Source organism: Bos grunniens, chromosome 10, assembly GCF_055505025.1.
Source record: "Bos grunniens cultivar Pamir isolate PY7600 chromosome 10, Bosgru_T2T1.0, whole genome shotgun sequence".
Lineage (NCBI taxonomy): Eukaryota > Metazoa > Chordata > Mammalia > Artiodactyla > Bovidae > Bos > Bos grunniens.
Window position 1 is genome coordinate 99,730,176 of NC_141174.1, and position 27,462 is coordinate 99,757,637.

A 27,462-nucleotide genomic window follows, 5' to 3' on the forward strand; every position below is an offset into this window, starting at 1 on the left:
AATACCTGTACTCAAAGTTAAGTATGGTATAACCTGAATATTAATCAGTTGTGGTTTTTTCTCCCAATGGAAGGCGTTCCCATAACTGGAGCAACTGTTCACCAACTTGAGGTTCTAGTTCCTAGATAAACCAAAAGTCACAATAAACATAAAAACAACTAGATTGAAACCTATACTGATAAAAATGTAAGAAAATCAAATTTCATATTTCTACTAAAATCATGTGTTATGCCTTCACTGCTCTAATGCTTTTCATGAAGATTTAGAGTTGACTTCCTGACATCCAAGATTGCAGTTAACCTGCAAATATTACAACTACCCATGACAAAATGGTGAAAAATTTCTGGGGAGTTCTTCTGGAATTTTTTCTCCCAGGAAATAGTGAATTTTGTTTTCATGAAAATTTAGCAAAAGTACTCAGCTTTTGTACTTCCAAAGGTTTATGTTAATACTTAGCATATTAGATGTTTGCGTTTTTTCCCTCCAGAAACCATCTTAGATACTATATAATACTCTTAAGGAATGAAATTTATTTCAAAATTATTATCAAATAAAAATTAAAATATTCTTACATATTGAAAAGAATGTCATTTATTGTCCTCTTGTGACATCATGTGCACTTAAAAAGAACCTTAACAGTTTTCAAGTGGTTATTTGAACAGTCACACTTGTTCAGATGAAGTATTAGATGTAGCCTTAGCAAGACTAGATAACTCTCTAAATAGATTCTCTGAATCTATTTTCTCCTACAAAAAACTTGCTCAATAACTTATTTCAGGCTTAAGAATTGAACTACCTCATATAAAGAAGCTAGCACAGTCATCAATATATATGTTAATTCCCATCACCTTAACTAGTTTAAAATGCCTATCAGCAGTATCATGAAGGCAAAGCATAACAGAAATAAAACAAGCCACAAAAATATAAAATTGCTATTTATACCATTAGTTAAATCCATAAAGAACTTAGATACTGTTCTTATCCTTAGACTTTAGTGAAATTACTTCAGAATTACACTAGGTTTTGATCATATTAAGTTAGTTAGACAATAGGAACCTCCAAGAACTGACGTGAAAGATTATATATACAATGACAGAGCAAAGTCAGGTTTACAAAATGATAAAAAAAAAAAAAAAAGAGCTCTGTCAGGCACTTTGCAAGTAGGTTTTTAATTAACTCTTCTACAAATTTGAACCATTATCTTCCCATGTGCACATGGAATATACAATTTGTATTCTTGCATTTGTTCCTCAAACAAATCACTGAATAACAGCCAAACAAAACAGTGGAAGAAAAATATTAAATGCCATCGTATACCTGCCCATCTCTGCTTATCTGGACTTTCTTGTTGTCATTCCAAGGATTGAGTAAATGGTGTGCAAACTGAAAGGGAAGACTTTCTTTCCGTATCCACTCCACCTTAAACACTCCTCCTAGTCCAGCTGAGCCCCAATCCTGACTCTTCTCCCTTCCTATCTCAGAAGACATTCTAGAAAATCCCTGTGAATAAAATGAGGGAAAAGGGGTGGATGATATTAAGACCTCTGAATTCAATTTATCTGAGAAAGCCCTGAGGTTTTGTACTTTTAAGGTAACAATGTAATATAAAAATAATAGATACCTAACAAAATTCCAGAAAGCTACTCATTAAGCATTTCTTATAAAAAGATGAATTAAAAAATTTTAGAGGAAAGACCGATTTCAGCTTTCTAATGTAATTTAAATACAAACACATATTTTCTAAATAATGTATCATAGTTCTAAACCCACATTTATTCCATTACCTTATGAATACAATGTAACTTCTAGGTTTTTAGTTCAAAAATGATAATTATATCAAATAATAAATCCATTATTTTATAAATTCAGATATACACTAAGTCAAGCTGAGTTAAGAAACACACTTAGTTTCTGATGGTCAGACTCTTCTCTTTGGCACTATTTAAATAAACATTTTATCCAAAAGTCACACTTCTCATTACTTTTAATCTACCATCTTAAGTTGTCCTCAGAAGGAAAAGTTGTTTATCTGGAGAGACTCTAGGAAAACAAGGCAAAAATAAGGATCCCTATATATCATTCCTTTGAAAAGGTGCAATTTATTCCTCATCCTCAGTCAAGCACAGTGCATGCTTACGTTCCAATGCAATAAAAACCCAGCTTGTTTTTAACCTCTATGATTTAACTGATCTAATCTACAGCCAGAATAATGCCCTTTTACTGTTTCAGGATGGCTCACCTGGAAATGTCCAGATCCTTGAACAGAAAATACCAAGTACACCATGCTGCTTTCCCAAAAGGCTCGATTTAGCTTCCGCTCATTACTAGGAGTTGTAGACCAGATACCCTTCTGTTGAGAAATTTCAAGGTTTCTCAGATTGCTACTCTTCATTATGAAATATCGAATAGGCATGTTTGGTTTTGGTGAAGGAGATTTTGAGCCCTAAAAAAGAATGGATAATTCTTGAAATGAAACTTGACCTTTAAAAATCAATAGGCTCGATAGGGATTGCATTGAATCTATACATTGGTTTGGGTAGTATACTCATTTTCACTATATTGATTCTTCCAATTCATGAACATGGTATATTTCTCCATCTGTTAGTGTCCTCTTTGATTTCTTTCATCAGTGTTTTATAGTTTTCTATGTATAGGTCTTTAGTTTCTTTACATAGATATATTCCTAAGTATTTTATTCTTTTCATTGCAATGGTGAATGGAATTGTTTCCTTAATTTCTATTTTCTCATTATTAGTGTATATGAATGCAAGGGATTTCTGTGTGTTGATTTTATATCCTGCAACTTTACTATATTCATTGATTAGCTCTAGTAATGTCATCTGCAAACAGAGTTTTACTTCTTCTTTTCCAATTTGGATTCCTTTTATTTCTTTTTCTGCTCTGATTGCTGTGGCCAAAACTTCCAAAACTATGTTGAATAGTAGTGGTGAGAGTGGGCATCCTTGTCTTGTTCCTGACTTTAGGGGACGTGCTTTCAATTTTTCACCATTGAGGATAATGTGTGCTGTGGGTCTATCATATATAGCTTTTATTATGTTGAGGTATCTTCCTTCTATTCCTGCTTTCTGGAGAGTTTTTATCATAAATGGATGTTCAATTTTATCAAAGGCTTTCTCTGCATCTATTGAGATAATCATATGGCTTTTATTTTTCAATTTGTTAATGTGGTATATTACATTGATTGATTTGCAGATATTGAAGAATCCTTGCATCCCTGGGATAAAGCCCACTTGGTCATGGTGTATGATCTTTTTAATGTGTTGTTGGATTCTGATTGCTAGAATTTTATTGAGGATTTTTGCATCTATGTTCATCAGTGATATTGGCCTGTAGTTTTCTTTTTTTGTGGCATCTTTGTCAGGTTTTGGTATTAGGGTGATGGTGGTCTCATAGAATGAGTTTGGAAGTTTACCTTCCTCTGCAATTTTCTGGAAGAGTTTGAGTAGGATAGGTGTCAGCTCTTCTCTAAATTTTTGGTAGAACTCAGCTGTGAAGCCGTCTGGACCTGGGCTTTTGTTTGCTGGAAGATTTCTGATTACAGTTTCAATTTCCGTGCTTGTGATGGGTCTGTTAAGATTTTCTATTTCTTCCTGGTTCAGTTTTGGAGAGTTGTACTTTTCTAAGAATTTGTCCATTTCTTCCACGTTGTACATTTTACTGGCATGTAATTGCTGATAGTAGTCTCTTATGATCCTTTGTATTTGTGTTATCTGTTGTGATCTCTCCATTTTCATTTCTAATTTTATTGATTTGATTTTTCTCCCTTTGTTTCTTGATGAGTCTGGCTAATGGTTTGTCAATTTTATTTATCCTTTCAAAGAACCAGCTTTTGGCTTTGTTGATTTTTACTACGGTCGCCTTTGTTTTTTTTGCATGTTCATGGATTGGAAGAATCAATATAGTGAAAATGAGTATACTACCCAAAGCAATCTATAGATTCAATGCAATCCCTATCAAGCTACCAACAGTATTTTTCACAGAGCTAGAACAAATAAATTCACAATCTGTATGGAAATACAAAAAACCTCGAATAGCCAAAGCAATCTTGAGAAAGAAGAATGGAACTGGAGGAATCAACCTGCCTGACTTCAGGCTCTACTACAAAGCCACAGTCATCAAGACAGTATGGTACTGGCACAAAGACAGAAACATAGATCAATGGAACAAAATAGAAAGCCCAAAGATAAACCCATGCACCTATGGACACCTTATCTTTGACAAAAGAGGCAAGAATATACAATGGAGAAAAGACAATCTCTTTAACAAGTGGTGCTGGGAAAACTGGTCAACCACTTGTAAAAGAATGAAACTAGAACACTTTCTAACATCATACACAAAAATAAACTCAAAATGGATTAAAGATCTAAACATAAGACCAGAAACTATAAAACTCTTAAGAGAACATAGGCAAAACACTCTCCGACATACATCACAGCAGGATCCTCTATGACCCACCTCCCAGAATATTGGAAATAAAAGCAAAAATAAACAAATGGGACCTAATTAAAATTAAAAGCTTCTGCACAACAAAAGAAACTATAAGCAAGGTGAAAAGACAGCCTTCAGAATGGGAGAAAATAATAGCAAATGAAGCAACTGACAAACAACTAATCTCAAAAATATACAAACAACTCCTGCAGCTCAATTCCAGAAAAATGAACGACCCAATCAAAAAATGGGCTAACGAACTAAATAGACATTTCTCCAGAGAAGACATACAGATGGCTAACAAACACATGAAAAGATGCTCAACATCACTCATTATCAGAGAAATCCAAATCAAAACCACAATGAGGTACATTTCACGCCAGTCAGAATGGCTGCGATCCAAAAGTCTACAAGTAATAAATGCTGGAGAGGGTGTGGAGAAAAGGGAACCCTCTTACACTGTTGGTGGGAATGCAAACTAGTACAGCCACTATGGAGAACAGTGTGGAGATTCCTTAAAAAACTGGAAATAGAACTGCTATACGACTCAGCAATCCCACTGCTAGGCATACACACAGAGGAAACCAGAATTGAAAGAGATACGTGTACCCCAATGTTCATCACAGCACTGTTTATAATAGCCAGGACATGGAAGCAACCTAGATGTTCATCAGCAGATGAATGGATAAGAAAGCTGTGGTACATATACAAAATGAAGTATTACTCAGCCATTAAAAAGAATACATTTGAATCAGTTCTAATGAGGTGGATGAAACTGGAGCCTATTATACAGAGTGAAGTAAGCCAGAAAAAACACCACCAATACAGTATACTAACACATACATATGGAATTTAGAAAGATGGTAACAACAACCCTGCATGCGAGACAGCAAAAGAGACACAGATGTATAGAACAGTCTTTTGGACTCTGTGGGAGAGGGAGTGGGGGATGATTTGGGAGAATGGTATTAAAACATATATAATATCATATAAGAAACAAATCGCCAGTCCAGGTTTGATGCAGGATACAGGAAGCTTGGGGCTGGTGCACTGGGATGACCCAGAGGGATGGTATGGGGAGGGAGGTGGGAGGGGGGTTCAGGATGGGGAACACGTGTACACCTGTGGCAGATTCATGTTGATGTATGGCAAAACCAATACAATATTGTGAAGTAAAAAAAATGAAATAAATAAATAAATAAAAATCAATAGGCTCAATTAAATAACATCTTATAAATATATAAACCAAAATATTTTACCAAATATTCAACAAATATAAGTAGCTCTATCATGGCTGAAAACTTACACAAGGCTCAATCAAAGTGAGGTCAAAGAACCAAAACCAAGTACCAATTTTCAGAGCATTCAGAATAGTCAACTCTGATTTATACTCCAAATGTACTTTCAGAAAATATATTAATAAACTTGCAAAGACTGAAAACAAAACAAAAACTGCTCCAGCTTACTGCCTGGATACAATTTCCAGGTGACAATACAGGAAGGGAAACACAAACGGAATCCAATGGTCTCACTGAACTTACAGTTTAGAGGCCACATTAACTAGGTTTTGCATGGCAGTGTACCAGATAGACGGAGAAGGCAATGGCAACCCACTCCAGTACTCTTGCCTGGAAAATCCCATGGATGGAGGAGCCTGGTAGGCTCCAGTCCATGGGGTCGCTAAGAGTTGGACACGACTGGGCGACTTCACTTTTACTTTTCACTTTCATGCATTGGAGGAGGAAATGGCAACCCACTCCAGTGTTCTTGCCTGGAGAATCCCAGGGACGGTGGGGCCTGGTGGGCTGCCGTCTATGGAGTCGCACAGAGTCGGACACGACTGAAGCGACTTAGCAGCAGCAGCAGCAGCACCAGATAGAAGGGAGCTGCATGGGAAGAGAACAGGGGACTACAGAAGGGGTCCTCACAAGGTTCTGGCTAAGTAAAGACCTGAACATAGTAAGAAACAATGACCTGAAGCAAGGAAAAATTCAAAGTAAAATAGTTCTTAGAGCTCACACATGGTTGGGAATATTTCATCTTTTTCCCAGACAGAATGCAAAGAACGTGTAAAACCTAGCATATCAGCCCATGGAAATCATACCTTAGTACTGGAAATAAATTAGGACCAGAATAAAAACTGCCCTGTGCCCAGACCCAGCCTAACACAGCTTAAAAGTAAGTCCTGGAAGGATTACACTGATTGTAACTATCTTAACTGTGTATCAGAACAATGTCTAACACTATTTAAATGAATAAAACAAAAATCTCGCATCCAAACAAAATTTTAAGGAATGCAAACAAACAGGACTATGACCACAACCAGGGAAAAAATTAATCAACAGGAAAAAATTGAGATATGACAGATGATGAAATTAGGAGACAAGAATTTAAAGAAGCTCTTCTCAATACATGGCACTATGTTTAAGAAGGTAGAAGAAACATAAATATGATGAGAGGAGAAATAGAAGGTATTTTTTTTTAGAGACTCCAAGGAAGGTCTGGAGATGAAAATAAAGTATTTGGAGGAAAAGTACACTAGAAAGAATGCATATCAGATTAGACACTACAAACAAAAAATCAATGAACTTAAAGATGCAGCAATGGAAACAATCTCAAATGAAGAGACAAAAATAACTGAAAAAAACGAAGAGAGTATCAGTGACCTGTGGAACAATATCCAATAGTATTACATTTGTATATCTAGAATTCTAGAAAAGAAGTGGGGAAGAGGTGAGATATAAAAAATACATGGTATTAAATTTCCCAAAATCAATGGCAACTATACATACACAGATTAAGGAAGAAATATAAAGAGGACCAGGCCAAGTCATATAAAAATCAAATTGCCAAAAATCAGTGATAAAAAGAAAATCTTAAAAGCAGCTAGGCAAAAAAGGACAAATGATATATGGAGAAAGAAAGATAAGAATGATAGTAGACGTCCCATCAGAAACTATATAAACTACTAATGTGAAAGTGAAAGTCACTCAGTCCTGTCCAGCTCTTTGCAACCCCATGCTGGAATGGGTAGACTTTCCCTTCTCCAGGGGATCTTCCCAATCCAGGGATTGAACCCAGGTCTCCCGCATTGCAGGTGGATTCTTTACCAGCTGAGCCACAAGGGAATCCCAAGAATACTAGAGTGGGTAGCCAATCCCTTCTCCAGTGGATCTTCCTGATCCAGAAATCAAAGCAGGGTCTCCTGCATTGCAGGCGGATTCTTTACCAACTGAGCTATCAGGGAAGCCCATATGATAGTATTATAGTAATGAAAGAAAATCATCTGTCAACCTAGAATTATATACACAGTAAAAATATCTTTCAAAAACAAAAGTGAAAAAAAATTTTTACACAAAAGCTAAAATAATTCATTTCCTGCAGATCTGTACCTAAAGAAATGTTAAAAGAAGGTTTTCAGGCAGAAGTATATGATCCAAGATAGAAATTCATGTCAACACAAAAGAATAAAAAGCACAGGAAATGTTAGACATTGAGTAAATATAAAAGACATTTTCTTGACTTTTGATAAAAAGGTAATTGACTGTGTAAAACAAAAACTAATATATTCTGACATTTGTACCATGTAGAAATAAAATGTAAGAAACCAATATCAACAAAGGACTGAAGGGTAATATAAGCATACTGTTGCAAGGTCCTCAAACTATAACTGAAAGGGCATAATACTGATTCAAGATACATTAGGTGTCAGGGAACATTTAACAGGAGGATTCCTGCATGCCGTTTTCTATTTCTCAAGGATTCTCTGTTCCTTATCAGTTCCTATTCCAAGAATGAGTAAAGCTGCACACAGTTCTCAGGACTCAGGTCATGAGATGAGACAGGCAATGACTCTTTTCAGTGTCAGAGACCTTGTATGTATTAGACTATCCATATTGTGGCTATTGATAAAATTTCATCCTGTATAATAGCTGAGTAATCATCTTACTAAAGATATATAAGCCTGCCTTTCTGATAATAAAGCACCTTTGCTCCATCAGAGCTTGGGTCCCCGTGTCTTTCTTTCTCTCTCTCTCTCTCCCCTCGGCTAATTCTCTGGAGCGCAGAAACCTGTCTTGCTCACTCTCCTTCCCGGGCTTCTACGACTCTCTCGAGAAGGCGCCCTGTACCTTCACCTCCCCCTCGAGAGGGCACCCAGTGCCTTCATGAGAGACGCAAGTCCTGTGTCAAGGACTTTATTGGTTCTCTGCGTAAACCAGGGAGTATCAGCCTCTTTCTCTCTTTCACTTTTCTTATTGTCGCCTCTGGACCACCAGGTCCCGGTCCATTAAAAGACCCCAACAATTAGGAAAAGGTAAAAATGACTTAAGTAGTGACTTCCATCAAGCACTTAAGGAAGAAATAATATTAAGCCTATACATCTCTTTCAAAAAATTGAAGTTAAAGGACCACTTCCCCACTAACTATAAAATAACCACACAACCCTGATACCAAAATCATACAAAGATAACTAGAGAATAACATCCCTCATAAACAAAGATCCCTCATTTAATAAAATTTTTGATGGAACAAAATCAAATCCAGCAATATTTTAAAAGGGTAATACATCATGACCAAGAGAGGTATAGCATGCAAAGAGTTCCAACTATAAAATCTCTAGAAGAAAGCACAGCAGAAAATCTCTGGAATCTTTGATTAGGCAAGGGCTTCTTAGGACACAAAATAAATGAACTGTAATAGAAAATACAGATGAAATAGAAAAAATAAATTAAATGGACTTCCATCAAAATTAAAAGCATTTTTCTTTAAAAGATAACTGAATTACTTTGATGTACACCTGAAACTAACACAATATTATAAACCAACTATACTCTAATATAAAATAAAAATTAAAAATAAATAAGTAACAAGGACACATTGTATAGAACAAGAAAATATAACCATTATTTTGTAACAATTTTAAAGGGAGTATGATCCATAAAAATACTGAATCATTATGTTGTACACCTAAAACTAATATGATATTGTAAATCAAGTATACCTCAATAAAAAAGTAAAAACTAAAAAAAGTTAAAAACACTCGTAAATAAATAAAGTGATGGTTACATGAGGACAAAAAAAGACACCATTAATAAAATGTAAATGCAAGCACAGACTATTGAAAAAAGTGTTTACAACACAGATAATTAAAACTTGTATAGAGAACTCTTACAAGTAAATAAAAAACAGACAACCAATAAACAATCTAAAAAAGTTAAAAACTAAAAAAAGCATGTGAAATGATGGTCAATATAATACTTAATCATTGGGAAAATGCAAGTTAAAACTACAATGGAGTATCACTATACACCTAAATAGCTAAAATTAAGAGTCTAGTAATGTCAAGTACTGTTAAGAATATTGAGCAAATGGAATCCTCATAGATTATTGAAGGGGACAGAGAAAAGTGCAGCTATTTTGGAAAACAGTTGAGTAGTTTCTTGTAAAGTTACACTTAACACACAACCCAACAAACATACTCATGGGTATGTACCCAAGATCAGAAAACATATCTGTACATAAAGATTTGTACCTGAATATTATTCATAATAGTCAAAAAGTAGAAACAATCCAAAAGTCCATGAATGGTGAATAGATAAACATATTGTGATACATCTGGAATCAAGATTGCCAGGAGAAATATCAATAACCTCAGATATGTAGATGACATCACCCTTTTGGTACAAAGCGAAGAACTTAAGAGCCTCTTGATAAAAACGAAAGAGGAGAGTGAAAAGTTGGCTTAAAACTCAACATTCAGAAAACTAAGATCATGGCATCCGGTCTCATCACTTCATGGTAAATTAATGGGGAAACAATGGAAACAGTGACAGACTTTATTTTTTTGGGCTCCAAAATCACTGCAGATGGTGACTGCAGGCATGAAATTAAAAGATGTTTGTTCCTTGGAAAAAAATTTATGACCAACTTAGACAGCATATTAAAAAGCAGAAACACTGCTTTGCCAACAAAGGTCCGTCTAGTCAATACTGTGGTTTTTCCAGTCATCATGTATGGATGTGAGAGTTGGACTATGAAGGAAGCTGATTACTGAAGAATTGATGCTTTTGAACTGTGAAGTTGGAGAAGACTCTTGAGAGTCCCTTGGACTGCAAGGCGATCCAACCAGTCCATTCTAAAGGAGATATGAGTGACCTGTGGTGGTCCTGGGTGTTCATTGGAAGGACTGATGCTGAAACTGAAACTCCAATACTTTGGCCACCTGATGTGAAGAACTGACTCATTTGAAAAGACCCTGATGTTGGGACAGATTGAGGGCAGAAGGAGAAGGGGACAACAGAGGATGAGACGGTTGGATAGCATGAACTCAGGGGACATGAGTTTGGGTAAACTCCGGGAGTTAGTGATGGACAGGGAGGCCTGGTGTCACAAAGAGTCAGACATGACTGAGTGACTGAACTGAACTGAACAGGATATACCCACACAATAGAATACTTACTATCCAGCAATAACAAGTAATAAAATAATAATATAATAATTATAAAATAATAATAATATATAACTAATATATATAATTACATTAATCTTCCACTTATATTATCTTCCACTTGCATAATTAATATATTATTATATTATATCTTATTTATATAACATTTATATATTTATATATATTACTTATTTATATATGATATATTTTATTTTTATATTATATATTACATATTATATACTATGTATTCCTATATATTTATATTCATATATAAAATATATAATATATTGTTCATATTATAATATATATCATATAATCAATATAATTATAATATATCATGATATACATAATATTAATATAATATAATATAAATATTAATGTTTATTATATGATAGTATAAAATATTATCAATATAATTTAATTAAATCAAATATAATTAAATTAAATTAAATATAATTTAATATATATTATATATAATATATGTATGATTTTATATAATATATATAATTTATATAAAATACAATACAATATAAATTAAATATAATTTAATTTATAATATTAATATTGTAGTAATACTAATATAATACATATATAACTATAATTATAATAGTTATTTAATTATGACATAATATTATGTAATAATATATTATATATATTTTATATTAATATTATATATTTTATATCTAACTAATAATATAATAAACTCAATTATAATTCAATTTCAAAAGTCAAATAAGCCAGTCACAAAAAGTTATATACATTTCATTTACAGGAAGTTCCAAAAAAGGGTAAAACTTTAAGAACAAAGAGCAGTTTAGTGGTTACCAGAATCCAGGGGTAATGGGACTGCTCTCCATGAGACGCAGTACAGTTCATGATTGCATACACTTGTCAAAATTCACTGAATTGAACAGTTTAAATTGGTGAATTTTATCATGTAAATTATGCTGTAATAAAGGCACTTAAAAACAAAAATACTCTTAAAGCCTAAGAATATAAATCTGCAAAAACATTTCTTTTCCTCTTATTTAACAATAGTATTTTAGCAGACATTTTCACCAGAACTACATCACATAGCTAAAAGACACTAACCAAATACTTATTCAGGTATTATTATTAATATTAATAAATATTAATAAATTAAAATTATTCTAAATAGTTGAAATCATTTATATCACAAACTTTTTAAAAGATACATAGTTCTCAATTCTTTATCAACATTTCCTAACCCCATCTAGTGTTGTATTTTTAATATAACCACTGAATTGAAGAAATCAAGTAAGAATGAAAAAAATAATTGTTTTCAATTTTGAAAGTATGAATCAAAATTAATTTAAGAAATTCCTCTTGTCATTTGTATTTAACAAAAGAAAGGTTCTAAAGATACAGAAAAGGAATCATGAACTGCTTAGCCACATGCCATCAGGGAATGATCTACTACTATGAAAACTTCCCTGGATGATACCGACCAAAAATATCTGGCAAGCAGGGGAAACTAAAAAATTTACTGTTTGCAAACTTTTATTTGTAACTAGAACAGAGGCCAGGATTAGTGATTTAAAAGCAGAATTATTTATAATTTTGTTTAAATATGTAACATCAGATGTGCTACAAATCCCTGATACTCTACCTTTGCTGAGGATGGAGGAGAAGGACTAGCACAAGGACTTGGATAATTACTGCTGTCTGTAGATTTCACAGAAGATTGATCTGACCGGTCCTCAGTGCTTCGTTTAGGATGCAAAATTCCTCTATCTTTATACTTCTGAGGTTGGTGTAGTACTGGAGCTGGAGATTTCATCAATACTCTTGAATGAAAAGGAGGAAGCAAAGATCAGTTACACATAAGATCATAATACAAAGCAGACCCCATTTCAAACCAAAGTTCAATGATTCTGTGATTTATGGAATAGTATTTTAAAAGGCAATTTCATTCTTCTATTACATTTAGAAGAAAGGGTTGTACTATTAGGGTACACTTACAAAGATAACATTTTTTTAAAACAATACAAAAATACATTAAAAACAACCTATAAAAATTTTTAATTTAGATATCCAAGTATTATTTCCCTTACAAAACTCCTAACCTCTTTTATGACGGTCTAGAAGAAATCCTAAACAATTATAATGTCATATATTGATGCCTAATGTCTTTTAACATTTTAAAATTATTTAAATACCTCTATGCTAATGGCCTTTACTAGAAAATCACCTACTCTACCTCTCTTCCATTTGCATATATCTTAAAACCAAACAGATTTCAAAAGCATACTAAAAATTACAGCATGGCAAAATGGAAATAATACTGCAATAGAGTCAGGAGAGAGGATTTTCAGACAGAACTAAATTTACAACTAATGAGGTAGGTGATCCTGGGCAAGTCTTTTAATTTATCTGAGTTTTAATATCCTTAGCTATTAAATAAAGGGATTAAACTAGATAAATGCCAAGATTCTTCTGTTTTAAAATTCTATGAATAAATGCAGCAAAAATGGCAGTCAAGAATTTTATAATTTTTTTTAAAAGTATACATCTCAGTGGAAAACCAGACATTAAAAAACAAAGAAGACATTAAGTACTTCCTAAAGCAGTATAATATAAAGTTCATAGCATTACCTATAAAATATTCTTTCCAAAAGAAAAAAAAAATGTTCTTGCCAAAATACTGGATCTAATCAAGCCTTGAGAGCTAACCACATCCATGAAATATGCAGGATATAGCAATAAAAAGAGACATATCCAGAATGTGGTACATCTCATAATACCACTGACCTAGTTCCCTAAGAAAAGTCAACAAAGGAGCTCTAGATCACAAGAGATTCAAGAAACAAGACACCCTAATACAGTGCATGAGTGAGTCCTCCCTGAATGCTGTTTCAAATAAACATAGTTTGAGAATTGGGGAAATGATTATTATATTAGGACTGATTATTGGATTTTGATTGTACAGGAAAAATGCCTCTTTTTTAAGAGATTCAAATCTAAATACAGAGGAGTAAAATGACATGATGTGAGAGACTGATTTTTAAATCTGTGAACAAAAAAAAAAAAAAGGAAGCAAGAAAAAAATAATTGGGTAGATATAGCAAATAGGTGAAAATCGTCAGAGGATAAGATGGCTGGATGGCATCACCGATGCAATGGACATGAACTTGGGCAAACTTCAGAGGAGATGGTGGGGGACAGAGAGGCATGGAATACTGCAGTCCATGGGGTCACAAAAAGTTGGACACAGCTGGGAGACTGAACAACAATCATTTACTTTGCTGTGTTTATATATAATAAATAAACAAAACATAAAAAAATAAGTCATAAACAGTTCATAAACTTCCATGAGCCTTGCAATTATAATTACTCTGCCTTCAAAATAAGTTAAAATAGCTTATCCCCACATTTTGCTTCTCTTTCAATAAATATCTTGGATTCAATATTTCTTTCACAAATAAAACAGCTAAAGCCTAAAAATGCTAACAAAAATATATAATGAATAAACGTGAATAATTATTAAGAACTTGATGAATATAATAAACCAACTTTTCAGGGCTTTTGTCTTTAAGAATTAAAATTCAATGAATTATCAAGTTATACCTCTAAAATCCCATCATTCTTACCCTGGCAGATTATTTACCTGAAAACTAGGTAATAGAACTTAATTGAGGGTAATATCTTATTAAAATAAAAATGATACTTCCAATAGAACTAAATGCCTACTTTTGCAGTTTCCAATTTGATCTTTGACTCTCTGCTCTATTCTAGCTTTTCTCTCTTCCTCCCCAAATTTTGGCTCCCCCTCAAATTTCATGCATGTAGAAACAAAGCATTTGTATAAACCCTTCCACCTACATTTTCATTTAAGAGAATCAAAGAATTCTAATTCAGTTATACCTCATTTTTATTATAGAAAAGATGTTTATTCTTTGTAAGCAAATTATTATGTAAAAAACAACAACTTAAAAACATTGGTTTAATTTTAACATGGGATATGGGCATTTTCCATGTTTTAATAGTTTCTTAAACTTTTTAAAATAACTTTAATAAAATGTTTTTATTAAAAGAAATTATCTGATCTATATTTTGCCATCCTAGTGTGAAAACTCTAACTATAAATACCTTTTCTTCAAGAAGCAATTCCAGAAAGATTATAAGGAAAGATTATTCTCCATTCAAAAATACATCTTCAGAAGAGTCCTTAATCTATTCCTCACCAAGCTACATCAGTTTCAGGCCTTGTCTATTAAAACTACAAAGTCTAAAAGTATATGAAATTCTTTATCTCACTGTTCAAAAGATAAAAGAATAAAGAAAGCAAGGCTACAACCTATAAGGAAAGGAAAATGGCAGATATTGGTATCACAGGAGAAAAAATGAATTTATAAGATAATCAGTTTCTAAAGCATAACTAATATTATACTTTATTATAATTGTGATTTTCTCCTGTATTTCTAATTTTTTTTAATGAGTATACATTACTTTTATAAAGAAAACAGGAAAATTTTCCTCATAAATGTATGTGTATAGTATGTATGTATATGTATATAAACACATGTGTGTATAAATAGTCCCTCTGAATATATATATTTTTTACAGAGGAGTCTATAAATAAGTCTACCACATAATTTCTATGCAAATGTATTCACATATTCGAAATAACCCTTGTTCAAGGAAATTTTTCAAAAAATCTTTTAAAAAAGAGGAGTATCTAAGCAGAAAATGTATTTTTTACTATTTTCTTTTTTGCTTGGCAGTATCTACATCAGAGAAAATGGTTTAGGGACACACATTATTGTAAGCAATTGGTTGAATTATTCCTAAAATGTTATATATGAAAAACTTGGAAACCATCATGTATTATTCCTTTTTACTGAAGTCTTAACTGATAACACGCCTTTATGCTTCATTCAAATAAGTAAAATCTGACCAAAAGATAGTAGGTACTAAATATTCCACCTGATCCTTGAAAAATAATAAGCATCACATATCTTTTATGCTTCCATTATTTCTATTTTCAATTTTTAACAATGAAATAATATTCTTAGCACAGAGATAATATCTACTATATTGTTCAAACTAGCATTCCAGGCAAGAATGTTGTCTCTATTATCCATTCTATCAGGGTAAAAAAAAAAAAAAATTAACTGATATAAAGAAACACAAATTGGGTTCTAACAAACATTTTTACAACCAGAAATATTTCTAAATCATGGCCAACCATTCACTATAAATACAACATTACCAAATACATTTTGGAAAAATGATTCAATATAAGAGCTCTCAATAATCATATATTAAAAAATTCACATCTAATTGCCAAATGATAGAAATGATAAAAGAATTTAGCTAAATTGTAAGAAATTTTGCCAAGACAGTAAATTTACTTTTTTAATATATGTATTCCTCTATTCAACAAAATGTAACCTTTCTGAAGAGATTTGTTTTTCATTTGTTATACATTGCTATATGCCTCACACCAAGAACACTAAGCATTTAATATGTCCCTGTATGAACAAATGAATAAAGTACTTTTCTGTACAAAAACCAGTCAGTTTTATTAATATCTAGGTAAGACTTGGAAGGAGACAGTTCTTCTAAATGGCCATAGCCAACACTTTTTGCTGTATCTAGGAAAGATATAACTTGACATATATGAATTAAAATGCATCATAAAAAATGCTGTTATCTTTTTCATAGACCCTAAATTTGTAAATTCTGAAAATTAAACATTTTGAGCTTTTCCTGACAAAAAAAAAAATTCCTTTTTAAATAATTCAAGACCCCAGGAGCTTGAAATTCTTCGTATTATCTAACACTTAAAAGAATTATGTTTTAAAAGTAATAAATTCTTCCCATTTTATTGTAACCTTTTTGCATATCTCAGATTATAAGAAAGTAATTTTTAAATATTATAAAAGCATGTGATTCTATGATAAATAACTATTTCCTAGAGAAAATATTTCATTTTAATAAAATGCTATAAATTTACCTTTCTGCAGTAGTAGACTCATCAGAAAATTCAGTATCTGCTGAACTTTTTCTACTATTATTTGACCTCCAAGACGATGCCAAAGGAAGTTCTTCTGAAGACATAGGTCTTGGCCTTTGGCCAATCCCAGATGGCTGCTGTAAGCCTGCAGATTGTTCTTCAGTGCTTAAAACAGCTATAATTGCTCTTATAGTAGCTTCATCAACTTGAGACCAAGGTTTGGATGGAGCTCTCATTCGACGTAAAAATAAGCTGTGCCACTTCTGTCTAAGTTGCAGCAATAAACTGGCTGCCTGTAATAAAATAGCTTTTTTTCAGTTCAAATGAAAGTGAAAGTCACTCAGTTGTGTCCAACTCTTTGGGACCCCACAGACTATACAGTCCATGGAATTCTCCAGGCCAGAATACTGGAATAGGTAGCCTTTCCCTTCTCCAGAGGATCTTCCCAACCAAGGGAATGAACCCAGGTCTCCCGCATTGTGGGCAGATTCTTTACCAGCTGAGCCACAAGGGAAGCCCAAGAATACTGGAGTGGGTAGCCTATCCCTTCTCCAGTGGATCTTCCCGACACAGGAATAGAACCAGGGTCTCCTGCATTGCAGGCAGGTTCTTTACCAACTGAGCTATCAGGGAAGCCCTCAGTTCAAATAGGTAACAGCAAAATACGTACCACACTTGCAAGACAATTATTTATTAGTCTGAAATTGTTTCCAAGGAACACATTTCACATTTTATATATTTTATTATCAATTTCATTCATTTTGTTGCATGAAAAAAATAAAATTTCTTTACCATTTTGAGGCACTAGAGACACAAAATCAAGTTATACAGTCCAATGAGAGAGAAAGAAAAACAGTGTGTGGTAAGGTGTGATTAATACTGGAAAAGTAACAGCAGGGTAAATAAAGAAAAAATACATTTAATTTCACTCATACTTTATTTTACTGCCAAATGATGATGTCCAGAAACCAGCTGAATTCATACAGAGAAAATCCTAAGCTAGAGATACAGATAAGATGGGCCTAGAAGTTATCAATGTATAAATGATTACTAAATCTACATGCAGAGGTGAGGCCCCTAGAAACTGCAGAGACAGTGTACGGTAAAGAACATACTACTGGTGAACATCCAACATTTAAGGTACAAGCACATACAAGAGAGTACATGAAAGAACCTAAGAAGGAACAGCCTCTCTAGATAGAAGAATCAGCAAAGAGTAGTATTATAGAAACTAGTGACAAAGAAGTTGGACAGGGTTGAGGAAGGAAAATGGGGAAGGAATGGGCAATAGTGTTAACTATGAGAGAAAGGCCACATTTATCAACAACAGCAGTCTGGCTGTGACAACATGGAGGAGACAGCATCAACCATGACAAGTACAGTTTCAGTGAAGGGAAAAATTGATGGGAATGGAAATGAGACTGCAGTAGGTTGAAGTGATGAAGGAATGCATGTAAAAAAGTAAGCTCTAGCCAGTATCAACTTTTGACAGTTCGTATTGTCCCCTAAAAGGATATAAAATGATCTTTAAAAGTAAAGATAGAATTAAGGGAAGGCTTTGACCTATTATACAGAGTGAAGTAAGCCAGAAAGAAAAACACCAATACAGTGTACTAACACATATATATGGAATTTAGAAAGATGGTAACAATAACTCTGTATATGAGACAGCAAAAGAGACACTGATGTATACAACAGTCTTATGGACTCTGTGGGAGAGGGAGAGGGTGGGAAGATTTGGGAGAACGGCACTGAAACATGTATAATATCATGTATGAAATGAGTCGCCAATCCAGGTTCGATGCACTATACTGGATTCTTGGGGCTGGTGCACTGGGACGATCCAGAGGGATGGTATGGGGAGGGAGGAGGGAGCAGGGTTCAGGATGGGGAACACATGTATACCTGTGGCAGACTCATTTCGACATTTGGCAAAACCAATACAATATTGTAAAGTTTAAAAATAAAATAAAATTTAAAAAAAAAAAGAAAAATTTTAATCTGATAACAAACATTCATCTTTCCTACTTGAGAGATACATGTAAAGAGAAAACAGAATGACCTCATATCTTTCCCTTTAAACAGAGTTATATAAAATAAAAGAATTTCTTGTGTCCCCAGCACTCAGTATTTTCTTATATGAACAAACATACTCAAATATCACCATGCTCAAATACTAAGTGACACCTAGGTTTTTCAAATCCTCTATAGCAGTAAACCACAACACGTCAGAGAATGTAACAGGGCCCTGTGAAAACTGAAAAACAAGGTGTATTCTATCCTCTCACACTAAGGGCTCAATTTTAAAGAGACAGTTTTCATCACACCGTGTATAGTTCATACAACTGAATGAAAAAAACCTATCACACTACTAGAAAGCAACTCACCTCTGGCTCCAGTTTGAAACTGAGCCACTCATCAAGTTTTAAAGTTGCCAGATTAGCAGTAGTCCTGTCTTCCATTTCACTATCACTACTGTCATTAGGAATACCATCCGCTGTCCAAACACGTATGGAAAGGAAAAGAAATTCACTTTTACTATCTAACATCACAGCAAAAAAAGTAAGCCAATACAGATACTCTGCATTTATACAAATCCTCCAGATATACTAACAATTTGTGTGGAGAGTTCTCTAAACACAGCAGGTCACAAATTAAAACTCAGCATCTGGCCATTCTTTATTTCTCTACTCAAATTCTAAATATCAGAATTTCTCAAATCTTTTTCTCAAATTTTTACATCCTCAATGACTAGCACAATAACTGACATAAATAAATATTTGCTAAAACACCAAATAACAAAAAATTGAAAATAATCAAAATATCCAACTATAAAGAAATATTTTAAATGCATTCTGTCACTTTAATGTGACAGAATATTTTCCAACCATTAATATGAAATATTAAAAATGCTTTCTATATTTTATATTTTGTGAAACAAAAATAGAATATAAAATAACAGTATGGGTGAAATACCTAAAATATTTAAACACACAGAAAAAATACATAATATTAAAAAGTGTCTGCATAAAGGTAGTAGGATTATGGGTAACATTTCTTTTAAACAATTACCTTTATTTATGGTAAACTATCATTTAAATTCAAGTGGAAGAAAAAACTAAACTTCCTATCAGCAAGATTAATCAAAAATGCACAAATCAATATCAAGCTACCTTAGAAATCAATTTCAAGAATAGTGGTATATTTTAATATTTTTTAATTCTTATTACATCAAAAGGGAGCTACTACCACATAAATTTCTGCAATTTCAAATTTTGTTTGGTTTAATAAGAAAAAAAAAAAAAACAGTTTTCTCTCAAATAGATTTGTATTTCCATCATAATATATTTACCACGAAAAGATGAAGGTTCCTGAAGAGCATTACTTGCCAACCTAGCTGGTCCACAAAATACCAACACAGTGACAGGTGTCACTGCTGAACAGCATCTAATATTAGCTATCCTATGAGCTCTGGTCATTTCATCATAAATAAGCCAATCTGTGGGCAGTGCCTGGATTGCTGCAGTTTGACCGTTAGCTGGAGGAATCTATTAGGAAAATAAATTTTAAAACTGTTAACTGAATTTATCACTTAACTTACTGGTAATTCTTTTAAAATGTACAAAGTCCCTCAGCAAAATAGATGATGCATATATTACTACTCAAACAAGAATTAAAGCAAATCATTGCTCAGGTAGTTTGTACAAAGGTCCCTTAATACTTGACACATTACTTCTTTCGAGTCTATCAAAATTTTGTTCCAATGTTGAATTGTACATTTATAACTAATTAATTTTGCAAAGCATGTTGGTATTGAGAACATTTTTCATTGACTTTCAACTATTTATATTAGACAAGTTTTACCTCAAGACCAAAAAGCATTCAAAAAGTTTTACCTTTTTATATTGAGGCTGACTGAGAACTGAAGTGGGATGAAACCGTACTTTTTTCTCCTTTGGCCCTGCCAATACTACATTCTCTCTGTCCACATGAACTAAATGAGGATACATGCCTGCAACCAATGCAGCTTTAACAACAGCCCAATTCTCAGAATTTGTGTTAACATCTCGAATGTCACCACCACCTCTTGCTCTCACAAAACCTAGAAAGATGATAGAAACCACACCAACATTTTCTACTTCACAAGATACACTTTTAAATCTGTGGTTTTCACAAAAAAAATAATGTATAACTGATACAAGTTTAATGATTCAAATTTCACAATAATTCATAAAATTTCTTCTGAAAAGTTTAACATATAGAAGCAATGTTCTAAGAAAGTTTAGGTTTACTTAGACTAAAGTAAGCAGTAGATACACTGGGAAGTTGTGGACAAAAAAAAAAAAAACATACTCTTACAATAAAGTTCTCCATAAACAGCTATCAGAAGCATCCTAAAATCATACCTAAAAACCTAAAATACTCCGCTGAATGGTATTAATATCATGTTGGTTGTGATAGACACTAATCCTGGAAGTGAAGTCAAATAAATATAAAGTATTCTTGCTTGAATTTCAATAGTCCTTCATATTTCCCCATATTTGAAACAACTCTAAATCCTCTGGTTCATGCCTTATATCACTTTGGCACTTGAACTATTCTAGGAATCCAGGCTCAGGTACTTTTCTTCTATTTCCTCAAGATAAAATGTCACTCAAAAAGAAATTCAAAGAAACAATTCTAAAATGATATAGCAAAACTGGCATTCTCTTAAAAAAAAAATCAAGTGCCTTCATGTGCTTACTAGTTGTTATATGTTCCAAAAATATAAAGGACAGCATTCATATCAATCTACTTAATTTTTAGCAATTTCTCTTCCATAAAATTAATTATTTATTAATAGCAATAAAATATAACAAGTACCATACCTAAATCTATTTTCCCAAAAAATATATTATAAATTGTTTATTGCCAACATTATAAAATCATTCATCACCCACAGCTTCTATAATATCCTTTTTTTAATCAACAAACAAAAATTAATATCATGCAGAAGTCTACAAAGTTAATACAAAGAAGTTCATTAACAAAAGATATACAACATGATAATGTTATAAAGATAATGCAAGATGGCATTAGTTAACATAACAAGTACTATAAGGTATAGGCAGGGTACTCCCAGTAGTTGAAATAGGTTCTTTGGAGGAAAACTTTACCTGACGCTCTAAGTTGACCAAGCAACTGAGTTCTCATGCCTATGATTATTTCCATGGTAGCTTGTGAAAGAAAATTCTTTTCACAAAAGGCTCGTTCCCACCCATCACTTCGAGCTTTCTGCCATGCCTATAAAAATAAAATTACACAAAAGACACATCACTTCTCAGTTAGGAAGCAAAGTAACTGAAAATCATTATATTAACCACTCAAAGTCAATTCTTTTTCTAATTCTGTTACAAATAAAGAAAACAAGCAAACAAAAAAATACTCATAGATATAGAGAACAGATTGATGACTGCAAGAGGGGGGAGGTTAGGGGAGTGGAGGGTGGGTGAAACAAGCGAAGGGGATTAAATGGTACAGACTTAAAATTATAAAATAAATTGCCAGGAGCCATCTCCCGGCATATTGCATATTGAGTGCAGCACTTTCACAGCATCATCTTTCAGGATCTGGAATAGCTCAACTGGAATTCTATCACTGCCGGGAGCCATCGTGAGGAACTCCGCCCGTGGCAAAGGTCATGAGGAAGGAAGCTTGGCATACACAAAGGCGGGATCGAGCCTCAGGAGTCCCCCTGCAAATTCTAGAGCATCTACCCCCAAAACCAGAGTCTGCCTACTTTACTGCTTTGTGCTCTCACCTACACCTCTGACTTTACAGGGGGCTGTCCCCCACTACCTCTCTCTGAAAAAAAGAGTTAACTTACAGCTCCAGTCAATACAGTTTCTGGGTGTGATAGTGTTTCAACCTACAAACTCCTTTGGAAGTCCTCTAGCCTGCCTGAATAGGTTTTTCCGGCCACATGTGATTGCTCAGAGCCTCCCAAATGTGAGAGGCATGAGATGTTCTAAACTGTCTAAATACAGATTCCTTAGAGCAGTTAAAAGATTGATTAGAAATTGTATTGGTGAAGGGTTTTTCACTTGTTGAGCCAATGCTGCTAAGTCTCCATAACCCTTACCTGCTGTGTCCCTGGCAGTGTATTGATTAATATAATTGGTGTAAGTAGTAGCTTTAATGTTTGTAACCTGGGACCCTTGAGTTAATTCTTTTTCTTGTTATAGCCCACCACACCTTTGCTCTGTAGGAATGCAACCTTATCTAATGCTTTTGGAGGGTGGCGCTTGACCAATCACCTTTAGAGAAAAATAAGTTTTCTGAAGAAAGGGTCTTAAAATGTTAACAGGCCTCCAGGCCAGAAGATGATGCAAATCACCTAAACTTTTGCATATGATAAGTTTGCAGGAAGAAAGCCTGGCTTACTGCATGACTCTAGCCCTTCCCCCATTATCCTCTATGCATAACTTAAGGTATAAAAACTACTTTGGAAAATAAAGTGCAGGCCTTGTTCACCGAAACTTGGTCTCCCCATGTTACTCTTTCTCTCACCTTCTGGCTGAATTATTCAGCCTCTTTTCTCCACTGAATTTCCTCACTGAGCTATCCTTATTTCAGCCTCTTTTCTCCACTAAATTTTCTCACTGGGCTATCCTTATTTAACCACTCTTTATATCCTTAATTAAAGTTTAATTAAGCAATTGTTTCCTGATCCTCACCGACGCCGTCCCCGCTTTGAATTCCCTGGATCCACCGGGGCTGGACCCCGGCAATAAATAAGTCCTGGGGATGCAATGTACAGCATGGTCTATAGTTAATAACACTGTATGGTATATTGTAAAGTTTCTAAGAGAGTAATTTTTTTCATTTTTGACATGAACATTTATTTTTTAAGTAATTTTTATTGGAATATAGTTGATTTACAATTTGTGTTAGTTTCTCTGCACAGCAAAGTGAACCAGTTATGTACACAAATATCCACTCTTCTTTAGACTCTTCCCCTACAGGTCATTACAGAGTACTGAGTAGAGTTCGCCGTGCTGTACAGTAAGCTCTCAATAGCTATCTATTTTATTTATAGTAGTGTACACATGTCAATCTCAATCTCTCAATTTATCCCTCCCTCCTCCTTTTCCCTTCGGTAACCACAAGCTTGTTTTCAACATCTGTGACTCTATTTCTGTTTTGTAAATAAGTTCATCTGAGAGTAATTTTTGTTTTTTGGCTGCACCACACAGCATGTAGGATCTCAGTTCCCTGATGAGGGGTCAAACTTGCACCCCCTGCGCTAGAAGCACAGAGTCTTAACCACTGGACCACCAGGAAGTCCCCAAGAGTGACTTTCTATTGAGACATAATTGACTTACAACATTAGCTTTAGGTGCATAATATAATGATTCAATACATGTATATATTGTGAAATGATAACAATTTTAGTTAACAGACTAGAGGGTAGATCTTAAAAGTTCTTATCACAAGAAAAAAAATTTTAACAAGGAAAGGTAAGAAAGCCTTCTTAAGGGAACAACGCAAAGAAATAAAGGAAGACAACAGAATGGGGAAGACTAGAGATGGAGGAGCCTGATAGGCTGTAGTCCATGGGGTCCCTAAGAGTCAGACTCGACTGAGTGACTTCCCTTTCACTTTTCACTTTCATGCATTGGAGAAGGACATGGCAACCCACTCCAGTGTTCTTGCCTGGAGAATCCCAGGGACGGGGAGCCTGGTGGGCTTCCATCTACGGGGTCACATACAGTCGGACATGACTGAAGCAACTTAGCAGCAGCAGCAGCAGAGATCTCTTTAAGAAAACTGGAGATACCAAGGGAACATTTTATGCAAAGATAGGCACAATAGAGGACAAAAACGGAAAGGACCTAACAGAAGCAGAAGAGATTAAGAAAAGGTGACAAGAATACACAGAAGAACTGTACAATAAAGCTCTTAATGACCCAATAACCACAATGGTGTGGCCACTTACCTAGAGCCAGACATCCTAGAGTGTGAAGTCAAGTGGGCCATAGGAAGCATTACTATGAACAAAGCTAGGGGAGGTGATGGAATTCCAGGTGAGCTATTTAAAATCCTCAAAGATGATGCTGTGAAAGTGCTGCACTCACTACGTCAGCAAATTTGGATAACTCAGCAGTGGCCACAGGACTGGAAAAGATCAGTTTTCATTCCAATCCCAAAGAAAGGCAATGCCAAAGAATGTTTAAATTACTGTACAACTGCACTCATTTCACATGCCAGCAAGGTAATACTCAAAATCCTTCAAGCTAGGCTTCAGCAGTATGTGAAATAAGAACTTCCAGAGGTACAAACTGGATTTAGAAAAGGCAGAGGAACCAGAGATCAAATTGCCAACATATACTGGATCATAGAAAAAGCAAGTGAATTCCCATAAAACATCTACTTCTGCTTCATTGACTATGGTAAAACCTTTGTATGGATCACAACAAACTGTGTAATATTCTTACTGAGACGGAAATACAAGACACCATTACCTGCCTCCTGAGAAACCTGTATGCAGATCAAGAAGCAACAGTTAGAACTGGACAAGGAACAACTGACTGGTTCAAGACTGGGCAGAAGATTGTATACTGTTACCCCGCTTATTTAACTTATATGCAGAGTACATCGTTTGAAATACTGGGCTGGATGAAGCACAAGCTGGAATCAAGATTGCTGGGAGAAATACCAACAACCTCAGATATGCAGATGATACTACTTTAATGGCAGAAAGTGAAGAGGAACTAAAAAGCCTCTTGATGAAGGTAAAAGGAAAAAGCTGGCTTAAAACTCAATATTCAAAAAACAAAGATAATGGCATCCAGTCCTATCACTTCATGGTGAATAGATGGGGAAAGAGTGTCAGATTTCATTTTCTTGGGCTCCAAAATCACTGTGGATGGTGACTGCAGCCACGAAATTAAAAGATGCTTGCTCCTTGGAAGAATAGCTATGACAAACCTAAACAATGTATTAAAAAGAAGAGACATAACTTTACCAATGAAGGTCCACCTAGTCAAAGCTATGGTTTTTCCAGTAGTCATGTATGGATGTGAGATTTGGACTATAAAGAAGGCTGGGCGCTGAAGAATTGATGCTTTTGAACTGTGGTGTTGGAGAAGACTCCTGAGAGTCCCTTGGCCTGCAAGGAGATCTAACCAGTCAGTCCTAAAGGAGATCAGTCCTGGGTGTTCATTGGAAGGTCTGATGTTGAAGCTGAAGCGCCAGTACTTTGGCCACCTCATGCGAAGAGCTGACTCTAGAAAAGACCCTGATGCTGGGAAAGATTGAGGGCAAGAGGAGAAGGGGTAACAGCGGATGAGATGGTTGGATGGCATCACCCCACTCAATCGACATGAGTTTGAGCAAACTCCAGGAGACAGTGAAGGACAGAGAGGCCTGGCATGCTGCAGTCCATGGGATCACAAAGAGTCAGACACGACTTAGCAACTGAACAACAACATAGTGACGGATGTTAACTAGACTTACTGTAGTGATCATTTCACAATATATACAAATTCTGTCATTAGGCTCTACGCCTAAAACTAATATAATGTTATATCTCAACTATATCTAATTTTTTAAGAATAAATAATTTTAAAATAAAATCTAAGACTTTATAATCAAATAGAATTATTAGATAATTTATACTCAAATGCTATGATGCTATGAAAGCCACTGAGTTTATAAACTCCCAAGGAGAATGAAGTATCAGGTAACCTAAATACCCAGCTATGTAAAAATATTCACCTTTTTATAGATGTGCCTGCTAATTTTCCTCCACTAAAGTATGAGAGATTTCCAACTAAGCCATCATAATACCATTATTATCTAAGAATCCTGTCACTCCAGGCCTCTAAAAATAACCTTTATATCAACTTCCTACTCTGTGTGAGCATGGAAAGTGAGATTCCTAGAAATTACCTATATGTAGTATAGTAAAGCTTCTCTTTGAAAATGAGTTCTCTTGCTTCAGAATATAACTGAAAAGCTGGGTAAAAAAACAGACTAGATAGGAATTCTACTCCAAATCTTCCTCTGATTACAATATTGTCACTTAATATTATAATATACAGTATCTAATATACGCAATTAATAACAATGCATCAACCTCTGTTCAATAATGCCCACAAAAGAGCTTACAATTATTATTTTTTAATTGCAGTATCATTTCCTTTACTCAGGCTCACTATTCTTATCCTTTCTTTCCTATTTATCACTTTCCTCAATTTCTCACATTATCTTAAAATTTTTAAGTGATTTTTGGATTTTGCTTTATAAAATTAAATTCTTAATATACTTTCCTGAGTACACAAGAAAGAGATATACTCTAAAAAAATCAATAAATAGATAATAAATTCAAAATAATTTTCTTCTGAGTTTTGTTCTATACACTTTGAATAACATACAGTTGTTTCTTAACTAAAATTTTACAGCATTTCTGAATAAGATATGATTAAAGATAAAGAATTTGAGCTTATTAAGAAATAAATATACATAAAAGTAAAAAAAAATATATATACACATATTTCCACAAGGAGACAGTTGAAAAAATGAAAGAAACTAGAGAAAAATA

The 27,462-nt window shown here is 34.0% G+C and overlaps 1 protein-coding gene across 5 annotated transcripts in view; it reads right to left on the reverse strand.

Moving 5' to 3' along the window:
• YTHDC2 (YTH N6-methyladenosine RNA binding protein C2) overlaps positions 1-27,462 on the reverse strand; it is a 235,940-nt gene that overhangs the window by 1,845 nt on the left and 206,633 nt on the right. For all 5 annotated transcript variants that reach the window (XM_086323296.1, XM_086323298.1, XM_086323297.1 and 2 more), the window contains 9 exons: positions 22,034-22,160; positions 20,774-20,979; positions 20,230-20,425; positions 19,265-19,374; positions 16,878-17,170; positions 12,528-12,705; positions 2,240-2,443; positions 1,318-1,500; positions 34-121 (listed from right to left, as the gene is read on the reverse strand). In XM_086323296.1, coding sequence (XP_086179422.1) covers positions 41-121; positions 1,318-1,500; positions 2,240-2,443; positions 12,528-12,705; positions 16,878-17,170; positions 19,265-19,374; positions 20,230-20,425; positions 20,774-20,979; positions 22,034-22,160 — 1,578 coding nt within the window. In that variant the 3' untranslated portion in view covers positions 34-40. The remainder of the gene's footprint in view (positions 1-33; positions 122-1,317; positions 1,501-2,239; positions 2,444-12,527; positions 12,706-16,877; positions 17,171-19,264; positions 19,375-20,229; positions 20,426-20,773; positions 20,980-22,033; positions 22,161-27,462) is intronic.